The sequence below is a fragment of the Channa argus genome, chromosome 16 (genome assembly GCF_033026475.1).
Source record: "Channa argus isolate prfri chromosome 16, Channa argus male v1.0, whole genome shotgun sequence".
NCBI classification, from domain to species: domain Eukaryota; kingdom Metazoa; phylum Chordata; class Actinopteri; order Anabantiformes; family Channidae; genus Channa; species Channa argus.
In genome coordinates this window covers 21,104,312-21,117,991 of record NC_090212.1, presented here as the reverse complement: position 1 = coordinate 21,117,991, position 13,680 = coordinate 21,104,312, and the positions used below count along the sequence as shown (strand labels likewise).

The 13,680-nt window shown below is 42.1% G+C and overlaps 1 protein-coding gene across 2 annotated transcripts in view; it reads left to right on the top strand.

The window, feature by feature from the left end:
• The window catches only part of brf1a (BRF1 RNA polymerase III transcription initiation factor subunit a), a 103,117-nt gene that overhangs the window by 59,482 nt on the left and 29,955 nt on the right, over positions 1-13,680 (top strand). For both annotated transcript variants that reach the window (XM_067479395.1, XM_067479394.1), the window contains exons 13-16: positions 3,232-3,293; positions 4,062-4,143; positions 4,371-4,426; positions 6,045-6,310. In XM_067479395.1, coding sequence (XP_067335496.1) covers positions 3,232-3,293; positions 4,062-4,143; positions 4,371-4,426; positions 6,045-6,310 — 466 coding nt within the window. The remainder of the gene's footprint in view (positions 1-3,231; positions 3,294-4,061; positions 4,144-4,370; positions 4,427-6,044; positions 6,311-13,680) is intronic.

Sequence of the window (13,680 nt, the reverse complement as noted above, 5' to 3'; positions counted from 1 at the left end):
GATTTACTGGAAGCAGAAACTTCTTGGACAAGACACAAAAGATGTTGTGGGGGAATCTTGATTTATTTATTTATTTCCTGTATGGAAATGCAGGCAGGATCTGTGAGCTACTGAGCTGCTGCCAAAACACCTCAGGCTCAGGAAGAGGAAATGAGTTTGTCGCTGCGCACAAGCTCATGGATGAGGTGAATCCTGTTTTCCTCAAAAATTTGGAAGTTTTGTAAATGTGCTCAAAGTCATAGCTGCTTGCTTTCTTATGTAGAAGATGATGTAATCCACCTCCTCGTGTTCAGACTGACACTAAAACAGTTTGGCCTTCAACAGTTTCTCCACTGAACAGCAGAAGGTTGCAGATGTTTTCTGTTAATAAGCAGATGTCTTTTGACATTCATAGATTTACAGTTTATACCACATAGGTTTTTATGTTTCGGGACAATGATCAGCTGAACACTGATTTCCACAGACCTTCATTGTGGACAGGAATTTGTTCATCAGGTGGGACAAACACTGACTGAAAAAAAGTCTGACTCTGAGTAAACATTTCTGGAATCTAGGGTGACACTACTTAACAAGTAGAAAGTCCTTCATAAGTTCACTGTGACCTGTGTCAGAGTTTATGTAGTCAGCCCATATGAATCCAGCAAGATCTAGATGATTATCTTGAAAGATCTCGCCTTTCTAAGATGGCTGCATGATCAGTGCTGGCCATCAAACAAACCCACAGTCAAGTACTGAAATGTAACTTTAGTTCAGTGTGTTCACATTTGTCACAAGAAATTGAGCTTTTCCAGAGGAGGAAAATCTTAAAGTGCTGGCATGTTGTGGTTTTTTGTTTTTCTATTTTAATAAATGATGTAGAATTTGTCAGATGATTGTTGGGACTCTGCTGCTATTTTGACTTTCAATTAAATCACAACTTCAATCTGTTGTGTGTTTGACTTCAGAACCAAAGAGTCAATCAGATGCTGGTTTGTTTATATGCATAAGGGTGGAGACTCAGAGCAGCAGAGCTCTCTGCGTGAGAAACAGACCTGGAAATAATAGTTTGGGATTGTTTCCACACAACGCAAACCCTGTGTCTTGGTAAAACAGTCAAGGATGCATCAGTGCAGAAACACATTCTTAATCAAGTGGCTGGATTGAGATGGATGTGTTTGCAACAGACAAAAAGCCCCTTCAGAGATTTCTGGGAGCTAAATTAATCTCAGCAGTAACATTAATTATAAATGAGCCTACACACAATTTTAGCTCTGCAGGTACAGAAACCTGACCGGTGTCCAAAGAATCAGGTCACAGCACAGGTTCAGCCTGAGAGCACAGAGGCCTCCTTAAAAACATAACCTTCACATAAAAAGCTATGTTTTGTGTGCACAATTGTCGAGCTTTGTGGTTTAGTTAATTTGGATTTTATTTAGTAGCATCGTCATGGAGATCGTGTTCGATACAGGCAGAGTATCACTGCTCACACACCGTCAAGAAGTGAACCTACTGTTGGAAACCTTCTGTATTGTAAATCCTTTTTTGAATCGTCTTCAAAAATATGTCATTATCCAGAGCTGTTAGTCGTCGTCCTCAAAACTGAAACAAAAAAGCCTTGAAATATTCCACTGCGCAATAAATCCAGAATCTGTTCAACTTTTTAAAATGACTCATGTAACTTTTTGACAGTATGCTAATATCTTGTGATACAGCTGTAGTACAGTAGGTTAAGTTTTTCATGTACTACAAAGCTCTTGGTGTGTTTGTTCATTAAACACATGGTGGCTGTGCACAGTCCTCACCTGAAACTGGATTTAAGGTTCATAAAACTCTACACTCAGGTTCCTTCTTGGGACCAATAGCAGTTTCCGGTCACTTCTTATTGTGATTTGTGCTGTTTTAGCATCAACAACTTCTTATGTTGATCTCCTCATTAGTTGACAATCTTTCTTGTACTTTGCACAGCTGAGCTCTGCAGAGTCTTCCGCAAATTAGCACATGTAGATCTATCAAAGCTGCAGCCGAATAATAAATGGGTAATTACCTCCCCCCTCCCCCCTCCACTCTCCAGGGTTTGACTGGTGTTATCAGCTCTTGGTCTTGCTGCCTCGCTGCCCCCTGGAGCTGCAGATCTCTCCCAGGACTTGTCTTGTTCTTATCTCGCCCTCACACTTCACGGAGAGGAAGTTCTTAGAGGGCTGGGCCCGACAGATAGCGACTGACCTGTCTCTTCTCTCTGGATTTTTTTTTTTTCCTAAGGAAGCTGCAATCTGCTAGCTGAGCTCAAATGGATGACTAGATTACCCCCCTCCTCCTCCTAACCTCCTCAGTTGTCCCGCGAACACACCCTTCACTGTCTGAGCACGTGTGTTTCTCCTCCCCATCTCACCATCCCCGTGCACCTGTCGCCTGTTAATTAAGCGGGAATGTTGCCTGTGGACTTGGGCGGCACATCTTAGAAGCTGCCGCCCTTCTGGGGGATTGAACTCGATGAAGGAGGGCCTCTGTGAACATGTCAAAGACGGCAAGCTGACTCCTATAAACCTGCCACTTACTGCATCTTTAGAACGTTTCTTTCCATCTTTGCTGCTTTGATTGACTGTCTGATGACTGCAGGCAGCCAGAAACGAACCGCACTTTGTTCCAAAAAAAGCTAATCAACGTGGTTGATCTTTGGAGTGAAAGCTGCTGAATTTCTTTCGACGCTTCTCTCCTGCTCCTGCTCCCTCCACCTGAAAAGACATGAAAAAAGCCTTTTGTTTCCTTTTATCAAAGTCAATCACATTTTCTTTGAACTGTTCTCTTCCTAAATTGAACCGTGTGCACACCTGGGGATTTCAAATGCCTCTTTCTTTTGTCAACACACTAAAAATGTCTGTTGTTTCACTCTTGCAATCAGCTCATCACAGGAGAGTGCGCCTCTGGCTCCCCGGCTTGAAAAATGCAAACTGCCGTTTCAGCACCTCCCTGTTTCAAAATAAAGCGCCCTGCAATCTAGAAAGCGTATCGTAATTGAAAAGAGTGTGTTAAGGTAGATCCGCTTAAAAGTGAGTTAAGCCTATTAACGTCTTATCAGGAGTCACAGTGCATTTTATTTGCTGATTAACCCCTGATGGAAGATGCTCCACAGAGAAGATATGCTGCAGGATTTTGTTTCCTGTTTCATCCCTTTGGGACCAGAAGGCTGCTGTGAAATCTGCATTACAGCAAATTTTCTAAGTGTGTCCGTTGTGATTTTTGTCTCTGTGACAGATGGTGCTGCTGACAGCGGGGAGCTGGACCTGAGTGGAATAGATGACAGTGAGATAGAGCTGGTACGTACCTGCTGTTTACTGAGCTCCTTTCAGACTAAAATGCACAAGGGATTTAAAATTCTCTCTTCGATAGATGCTGCTGCTACTTATAATCTCGGTCTAGTTGACAGAAACCCATCCTGAATTACAGCGTGGCTTTAAAAAAACTAACTAAATTAAATTATAGTTAAAGAAAATAATCACCAAGACCTGAAAAAACAGCACAAACAAAGTCCGAATGAGCAAGAACATGTAAATAAACCTCCACGTCGGTTGTCACTTCTTTAACAGCCCTTAACTGTGAATAGATTGAAAGAATAGATATTATGTCTGTTTCTCACTCAGTTAGACGTACTGTATGTTTTATTTAGAATCTGCTTATGCAGAAAAAAAACACAAACCGGCCTGCAAGGCATTTTACTTTTACATATCGCAGGTTCAGAAAGTACTTGCACTCCATATTTATGTATCAGATTATGGTACTTGCAGTAAGGGTTTGTAAGTGATAAATTCTCTGGACCTCAGCTGTGTCTGATTTACAAAATGCAAATCTATGGAATTGGAAACTTTAAATGTATAATTCATAAAATAACAAAAACTTTTATGCGATAAGTCACTCAGTCAGCATTTTTAGGTCTTTTTTTTTTTTTATCTATTGTTGAACATCTTTTCGTAGCAGTGTATGTAACAGCATATTAATTTAACTCACTCAGAAAACTAGCAGAGGTTTGGTTGTGATAAATGTGCTTTGTCCTGACGTGAACTGTTGCTCCCTCTGCCTCTCTGCAGTATCTGCTGAATGACAAAGAAGTCAAAATCAAGACCGCGCTCTGGATGGCAGAAAACTCAGACTACCTCAAGGAGCAGAAAGGTACTTCAGAACTGGCTTTCTAAACGTTTAAAATCATCATTCTCCTGCACATCAACGTTAAAAGTTGTTTGTCTTAAAGTGAATAATCAGTCTGAATTGTTATCTGTTGTCCATAGCTGCTTTGCGGAGGTATGATTTGAGATGCCCACACAATCCGTGCGCCCGGGGCTAAACATTTTGTGCCTGCGTTATTAGAATAGCATCCTGTTTGTTGTCTGTGCTTTCAGAAAAGGAGGCCAAGATAGCAAAGGAGAAAGAGCTTGGGATCTACAAAGAAAAGAAGGTAAAAGCACTGAGCCTTAAAAACGTAGGCAGGTCAGACACTCAGCAATAAAAGACACAGCGTGTTGGTTAGAGAGTCGAAGTTGATGAATCAGAAAACAGACTGTGTAACATGGAGAATTTGTCAGGAGAGCAAACACCATTCGGCTCCAGTTTCTGAGACAGATAATCAGACGAGCAGCAAGGCCGCTGAAACTGGCTGCTACTCATTTCCTGTTGCTGGTTTTTGGCTCGGTGCGGAGCCTTTGTTAGGCCCAACATCTGTTCACAGCTTTTAACTAGCTGGATTAACTGCAGTGGAACAGATCTAACGAGACGCGCAGCCTCCTGACAGCCCTGATCCAACCAGCAGTGTAATGTTACATCACCGACAAAGGAGCGAGTAAATAAATAACACAAAGGACTTTCTTGTTCTGTTTCTGCATGAAATGAAGACATTTCATCCTGAGATGAATGATTGGGCTCACATTTCTGTGAAATTTAGGGTTTTGAAGTTAAACGGCCTGAAATGGAGTAAATGAAGATGATGTAAGATGCGTGAATGAGCCTAAAAGTTTGTGGTAAACAAGCTCTGCTGAACTGTAGCCAGACTTTGGAGTGAGGTCAAGGTTAATGTGGGATAATAGAAGCTGGGTGATAACCCCAATCTTCTGTCTTAATTGAGATAAATTGCTGATTATATAAATGCATTCTGCTGTAAATTTGCTGGCAAAGATGGGCCTTTGGTGGTCTGAAATTACTCTCTCACACTTTAGGGGTCAAATCCCTCCAACGAGGGTCCTGCATTGGCTCACGGGGAGGGAAAATGTTTCCACATAACATCTGCTGATCTGCTGCAGTAAATGGAATTGGAATAAAGCTAGTAAAGTTTGATCGAGCAGAAGCTCATTTGTTGTGACAATTTTCGTCCCTGTTCCTACTGAAGTTCTTTCTGAAGTAAAAACCAATTAAAGCCTAATAAACAACAAAGTTTGAACTTTCTATTTGCTACAAACTGTCTGATGGATAGTCCAGCACTTTGGTCCAGACTAAAACATCTACATGTTTTAACTGCTCGGACATGAAATTTGTTTCACAGATGATGAATCCTAATAACAGTCAAGCATTTAATTTTGCTTTATGATTGAATGTCCGGCAAAAACATCGACTTTCCCTTTAGCCACAGCTTTACTTCGCATTCACAGCCAATAAGAAGTTTTTAAACACACTAACAGGCAATGTAAGATGATAACTGTGCTAAACTTTATAGCTGCTATACATCTGCATGGTGGTGTCAGAGCTTCTCTGCATGACAAAATTAGGACATTAGTGGAAATCAATCTCAGAAAACTTTGAAAATATGCTGTTAGGATTTGAGTATTTTAAATAAATATGTTTTTTACTTATGTATGTATGTATGTGTCATACATGAAGTTGACTGTCAGGACAAATGGTGACATGTCCAATATGGCGGAAGTTTCATGTGACCTGAGAAATTCCCATAAAAAAACATATTTTTTATATCAGTTTATATATTCAGGATGGTAATTGACCACTTTTTTAAAAATCAAAAATTTCCCAGATGTTTTTGCTCATGCAGCAATACCTGCTATAAACTTTGCTGAAATGTTGTGCGACAGCCGAGAGGCCCCGCGAAGAGGCGTGCCCCGATCCGTGCCAGCACCGCGGACGAAGCCATTGAAAAGATGCTGGAGCAGAAGAGGATCTCCTCCAAGATCAACTACGACGTCCTGAAAGACCTCAACATCAAGTCTGGTGCCAGCTCAGCTCACAAGGCAGAGACCCCAAAGAAGGAACCAGCTGCCAGAAGGCTGACGGGATGCAACCGCAAACCACCACGACCTCCACTCAGCCTCAGCACGCCACTCAGCACTCTGGGAAAAAGGTTGGTGGCAGCATGTTGATATTTCTGAGCATTAATCTTCTTTTCCTTTCAGCTGTTCCCTTTCAGGGGTCTCCACAGTGAATGTTGTGCCTCCATCTAACCCTGTCCTCTGCACCAACTAACTTCATGTCCTCTCTCACTACATCCATAAATCTCCTCTTTGGTCTTCCTCTAGACCTCCTGCCTGGCAGCTCCAACTTCAGCATCCTTCTACCGATATATTCACAGTTTCTCCTCTGAACATGTCCAAACCACCTCAGTCTGTCCTCTCTGACTTTATCTCCAACACATCTAACATGAGCTGTCCCTCTGATGTCCTCATTCCTGATCCTGTCCATCCTCGTCCCTCCCAAAGAGAACCTCAACATCTTAAGCTCTGCTACCTCCAGCTCTGCCTCCTGTCTTTTCTTCAGTGCCACTGTCTCTAAGCCGAACAACATCTCTGGTCTCACCACCGTCTTCAACAGCTTTTTCTTTCAGTTTCTGTACATTAATGAGGTTTTGTAAAGAGTTGTTACCAAAATGGCCATCAGTCATAAAACCAGTAAGAGTGTCTATTATTTAAATGTGAGGGAAGCCTTTTCTGGGAGATCAGAGCCGTGCAGTGACCAGCAAATAGAGAATCTTAGAACCAGTCCTTATTTCATTGGCCAAACAGGTAAAATGTGGTTTCTCCATGGTACCAGTGAGCAGCCTCACTGCTGAAGTAGCTGGAGGCATGAGTGGGTCTCAGTGGTACAGAGTAGATTGATTAAAAAAATAATAATTTCATATTTATTGGATTAATTTTCCATCCTTGGTGCCTACATTACCCACAATGCAGCTAAACTAGCATCAGTTAAGTGGAAGATTTGTGCTTCATGCTAACGTAGCTTAAAGCTGCATGGTGATGTAAAATCTACAGTTACGTTTCTCTCATCAAATGTTCTGCCCGTCTTATTTTAACATAAGGTTCTACATATTTTTTGTGCAGCTCCATAAATAGAACTGCTTTTATGAGTAAATGTGGCCTCTGTTACCCCCTTTTCCAAAAAGACTGTCTGAACGGCAAATTAAAATGGTTTTTAAAAAATAAATTGGCGATTGTACAAAATATTTCCCATAAATACCAAATTTGATGACTCACCTACTGTTAATAACACTCGGTTTACCTGATAAACAACTCTTAACATACACAGAATTCTTTTTAATTATGTTTGCTTCTGCTCAGATCTCTGCCGATGCCTCAAACCATTAAATAATCTTAGTGCAAACAAAAGATGCTTAACTGGATCAAATCTAGGGGGATTGAGTATTTGCTCACGTCTAATGCAACACCAGCCCATCTTCCTCTGCCACAGGGGTCAAACCCACCCCCTGACACGAAGGATTCTTTCCAACACTGATGAAGCCGCACTGCTCCTGTCGCCCAGAATAATGACCTGCGACAGAAAGATAGATGCTCAATTTAGTGTTTTTGCTTCCAAACACCTTTGGGATCTTCGCCCGCCCCCCGGTAACATGCATCCAGTGCTTGACACCGAACCTTTCAGAGGAATTTAATGGGTTTACTGCAGTGCAGAGAAAAGCTGAAGGTTTTCCCCCTTTTTAATGGTGCTGGGGGAAATTGGTTTCCTGTGGCTCTGTTTTGAGCCTCCTGCACTTAATGTTGGTTTTAGGTACCATCTTAAAGCTTTATAGGAGTCTCCCCCCCCCCGTCCTCGTTCTGTGGTTAGTTGAGCTCCAGTCATCTGGTTGCAGTTTGCTAGATCTCTGTGAATCTGAACGCTACAACATTTCACTGAGGAGTCCAGTGTTCACTGCATTTAGAAGTTTTATTTTCGTCAAGCAAAATGTTTGGACAAAATGCTCTTTAACAACATGGGTTTGTGACAGTAGATGTAAACATGGATGACAATCCCACCAAAGAACGCATTACGAAGGCACAAGATTTGCGGCCAAAGCCTCTGGGAGTAGAAAATAGGACATGGAAACAAATATGAAGGGACACAAATATAGTGGCAGCGATTCCCTAAACAATTAACTAATTCCAGTAGCGAGTGTCATCTATTACTTTTATGGTTTGTGGTTCCACATGTCAGTATAAGATGCTGCTGACCCCTAAATGTCTGATTCACCCTAAGTATGAGGCCTTTTACCTTATGAAGAAAAAAGACCTCAAAACACACAAGTGCAAAAAAGAAAAAAGTTTTAAGACAAAACACACAAAAAAACTCAAAGTGACATCATGGCCTACAAAGTTGAACATCTGTGAAAGAAATGGGAAAACAAACTAAAAATGGTGATAAACATATGGAAAAATAACAAACCATCATAACTGTTGAAACAAACGCCGAAAAACGAAAACAAACGATAATCAGAGAAAAAATTGAAATCGAAGAAAGTTAAACTGAATAAAGAGAAAAACTAAAACGTATGAAAACACATCCTGACACATGGGAGACGCCAACGTGGAGGTTTACTGATTACACAGAAGTTGCTTTTGTGCTCATGCCTCTTCACAGGAGGTCAGAGGCCAAATCCAGCATAGCACCTTGCTCAAGGACACTTCAGCAGAGGATCTGTGTCCTCGTGCTGAAGTGTCTCATCCTGGACAATATGCAAGGACAGAAACCAGCTGGTTTTTCTGATAGGTGAACTTCAACATTGAGAGATGTTAAACTCTGCTCTGAAAATTTACAAAATACTAAAAAGTTTAAATACTATTATTAAAAAGTACTTATATATGTTATATGGGAACTTGTGCATTAAAGTGTTCACTTTTTCCTCCCTTTATTACGTAGAATCCCATTTCCCATTGATGTACAGCCATGAGGACAAAGTCAAATTTAACTGTACTCGTTCATTTGCAAAAGTATTCACACTGCTATGTAGAAGCCACCTTTGGCAGCAGTTACTGGTTTGGGTCTTCTTGGGTAAGACAGACCTCTCACACCTGGATATGGGCAGGTGATGCCCATTCTAATTGGAAGATCTTCTTGAGCTCCATCATTTTGGATTGGAAGCATCTGTGAACAGTTACCTTCAGGCTCTCTTAGTAACTGTTGGCTTCCTGGTCCAGATCAAGGTACATTTTGTTTGCCAGGCAGAAAGTTCTTGAAGTCATCGTATATTGGAAGTTGTAGACTAAGCACATTTTTGTAACATAGGTCCATATTTTGCTCATTTGAAAGTCACGTGAACAGACAGGAGACGTTCTTTAAAATGTCTTAACACCAAATTTGACCGCAGTATTTGTCAAAGAGACGTTTTGCGAGCCGCAGCCATGACAGCACAAAGCTGACACCATACAACAGAGCAGGGGGGTTGCAGGATTTGAGCCGCTCCAGTTGGCTAATGGCTGCTACCAAAGTGGTCGACCTGCTCAATGAATGCAAGGCCGTCTTCAGTCCTCGGAGAAGGTGTTTACTGACTGAGGCCTCGTCCGGCGTTTTTAAGAATGGATGCTCTTACCTGAAGCGACTGCATTTTTAAATGCCTTCCTGTCTTGTCAATGAATCATTGATGGTCACCTCTGCTTTAAATTTTTTATTCCACACTTTCTTTCTCCTTTTCCTGAATGGAAACTTCATCCATTGATCCAGAAATCTCTGAACTCTGTACTCTGGGCCAACAGTGTTTTCAACCCCTGCGGTTTTTCAGTTTTCAGTAGCTCTACCCACAAGCCATTAGGAGCAAGAAAAAGCTTAGCGAGCAGCAACATGGTGGTAATCTCACATTCTCTAATGGCATGTCGGCGGCAGCAATGGAATGAAAAAAAATCGGGAGAAACACAAAAAAGCATCTCAAACTGCGACCGTTGAGTGCAGAATGGTCTCTTTCAGCCCAGTGGTCGAGGAGCAGACCGTTGCTCCGGCTCCTGAAAAGGTTGTTGTGCTGCTTATTGAAAAAGGGGAGAGGCCTGGTGTCAGGGAGACCTATGGAAGTGAAGAAGGGCTGCTGACAGTGCATCCATTGTGCCTTGTTTTGAGGCCTCGCTGAGGGGCTACACTAAGGCATTGTGCTGCGCCAGCCTCCCCTCCCTCTCTCGGTTCCTCATCCAGGCTCCTGGCTGCTCCCAGTGCTCCACTTGAGAGTTTGCTGTTGTAGATTTGAGCTCTGCATCAACTGCATCTGAAGATCGGCCTGGAGTTTTGCTCCTGTCCCCACCTTCAGCTTCGGCAGCCTTTTCACTGTCTCACTCAGACATGCACTGGCATATTAAGTTTGGCACTGAAACTCATCAGAGATGCTGATATTAATATGCGGATGACGGTAACATTGTCTGAACTGTTCACAGCTGCCTCATTAGAATTGTGAATTGGTAGGCGTCATATGTTTAGACTTCATCCCGCATGTTTTTGTTCGTTTTGACTCTGATTTTGTTGTCGTGAGACTGTGTGAGCATTTACATACTTTTGTTCATTTATATTTATTTATTCTTCTCAAAGACTGAAATGCAGATTCAGTTCAGATGAACTGTGAAAAGCCAAATTCAGGCTCATGAGTTGAAGTTATTGTCCAATCGTGAAACATTTATTACCCCCAGTATTCATGCTTTTTGCTGATTAGAGAATCTAAGCGACATCTCAACACATTTGTGCAATAGTTGGGTGTAGAGTGTTTAAAGTTCTTGGGATTGTTTTCAGGTTATGTGTAACTAAATACACATATTTTGAGTTTAGTGTCGACTTAAATTTTGTGGTTGCATCATGAAAAAGCAAAAACCGATTTCTTTGAGGCCTTTTAGATCCAAATAACGTGATGGTTTAGTTTTGTGTAGCTTCATTTAACCTGTCGGTGAATGAGCACCACTTGCATGTCCACAATTTCAGACTGGAATGGTATTTTTAAGACGTCCCATCTGAGGACTTGCAGAACTGTCCCTGTGATTGAACACAGTGCAAGTCCACTTTTCAGAATCAGATTTATTTACTAGGGATTGTGTGTTGTCCAGCCGTGTGTGATGCTTCACATGAACAGTGTCACACGTTAGAGTTCACAATGTATGAGAACTAGCTTCCTGGCACATGTGCAGTCGGTGCAGTGGCACTAAGCACCGTCCATCCAGACCTTCTCTGTAGTCTGTGTGGAGTGTCAAACGCTGGAGTTGTCAGTAATCTTCAGCTCGTCTCCAGCCTCAGACGACCTCCTTGTTCCTACAAACTGACCCATTTTCATCATCTTGCTCACATCATCTCTTCATCTTTGGAAAGCTGATCCTGTTCAACATCCCTCATCCACTTTTTCTCCATCTCAACAATTTTCCCCCATTTACTGCACATCTTTGCCTCATCTTTTCCTTTTAGTGTTTCCTCATTGCGCTTGTTGTTTCCCCTCCATTTCCTCTCACTTACTTTTTCCATCTTCTTTTTTCTGTCCCCCAACTTTGTCTCACTCTCCTTCATCCCACTTTTTGCTCCCCCCCCCCCTCACTGAACCACCTCTCACTCCTCCTGTCCTCTATTCTCTCGCCTACTTTTCTAATCCTCTGTGTCTTGCAGTTAAAAGCCCTCAGCAGCAGCTGCAGGCCTGTTGTGTCGCTCTGCACCGTCAGGTCTGCTCAAGCTTTGGGCGTTTGCAACTTGCTAATGAGTTCTTTGTTTTTTCTGTGCTCTTGTTTTTGTCTCTTTCATCTCTTCATCTCTCTGCCAAAGTGTTTGCACTGCGCAAAACATGGTGTAAATTTGCCTCACTTCATTCCAGACAAGTCTGATCACAGGACTTGAAAATGAGCAAAAAAATTGGTGTGACGACAGAGCAGCGAGTTTGATGAGAGCACGCAGAGTAAACAGAAAGCAGAAAGTGTGAAAGCTATAGCTATTATGACTGTGGACATCTTACTTAACTTGTTATTGTCTTTAAAGGTCAGAGGATTTTTAGGGTGTTTGTTTTTTGATTATATCAACCGATGCTTCACTTTCTTTTCCTTTTTTTGTCCTGTTTGTTTGTAATCTGTCTTTCTTCCTTTGGAGAACTGACACTTGTGCTGTCAGGGCCTGTAAACCAATCAAATCCCCCGACAGTCACGCACAACTTTACCTGGTGGTTAAACACTTGTTGGCTGTTATAGCCGACTAATGATGCGATGTTTTTCTCGTAATGTACCTCACTGTGCCGATGTACAGGCTCAGACAGTGAGTGTTTAGCCAACAAACTGAACTTGACTTGTTATCAAGCTTTGCACTGCGTTGGCAGTTTGTGCATCTAAATGGGAATTTTTAGATCTAGATGGCACCAAAGATGGAGGAAATGAACCCAAAGATGTGGCTCGTTCACCGAAACCCAATGTTGGGTCCATTGTTTTTGTAACCGAATGGATTCTGCAGCTGCACCTTTTCCATGCACTTAAATATTGTTACAGCTTGTCTTGGGTCGCACACATCCAGGAGCAGTTTTCAACCCAAGAGTTATCATTATAGTATTTATAGATCCGTGCAGAGGCAGAGCATTTCATGTTTCTGAGGAATGTTGCGATGTTTTGTTGGTCCTCAAGTTTATTTTAGTTAATTTAATCATTTTTAACAGTCCCTTCAGGATTTTGTGGGGCTTTTTTATTTATTCTTTTTAAGGCGGGTTAAAGCCCAGACTGTGAGAAAGCTTTTCTAAAGAAATTGTGATGCGTGTCGTGAAGGTTCATGATTGGAGAGGCTGCTTTCTTTCCATTACTGGAACTGGTTTGTCTGGTTCGTCCATATGATGCAAACCAGACGTCGATGCGGGGACACTGACACAAATTCATGTCTCTACATCAACATGTGTTGACCAATGATCTGTTGACCAACCGCTGCAGATTCAGTGACAGATGTTAGTGCTGGACCTCATCTGTTTGAGTTTTACCTCTGTTATCTTGCCTTTATCATCCTCTTTCCACCCCCCACCTCCCCCTCTGTTCTTTTCTTGCTCTGAATGCCTGCTCACTCAGTCTGGAAGGGACAGCAGGACCTTGTGCTACTGTCTTTAGGTTTGTCAATCCATGCACTCAGTCACTTGTCCCTCTCTTACTTCCCCCCTCGTCTCTCCACTGTCCACCTACTCCAGCCAGATGCCAAACAGACCCTCCCTGTTCTCTCCCTGCCTACTGAAGGTTGGAAAAGCAGTCTTCCAGAAATAGCCCAGATAATTGCCCTCCAGTGATATGTTTTCCTCCTCTCAGTCGCTCTTTGTGCTTCTCTGCTCCTTAATCTGTTGTTTCACCCTTCAAACCTTTTTCCATCTTCTTCTGTTTTTAGAGGACCTGTCTAATCCCTTTTGCTTTTTTGGGAGAACAGAAAAAAAATTCCTGACTGCTTTTTGTTTTTTCCCCCTCCAAGGGAGGCGAGCCAGAGCAACCATTTTAGTTTGAGTTGGTTTTTCCAAAAATTTAAATCGGACCCACGGACTTAAGCCTG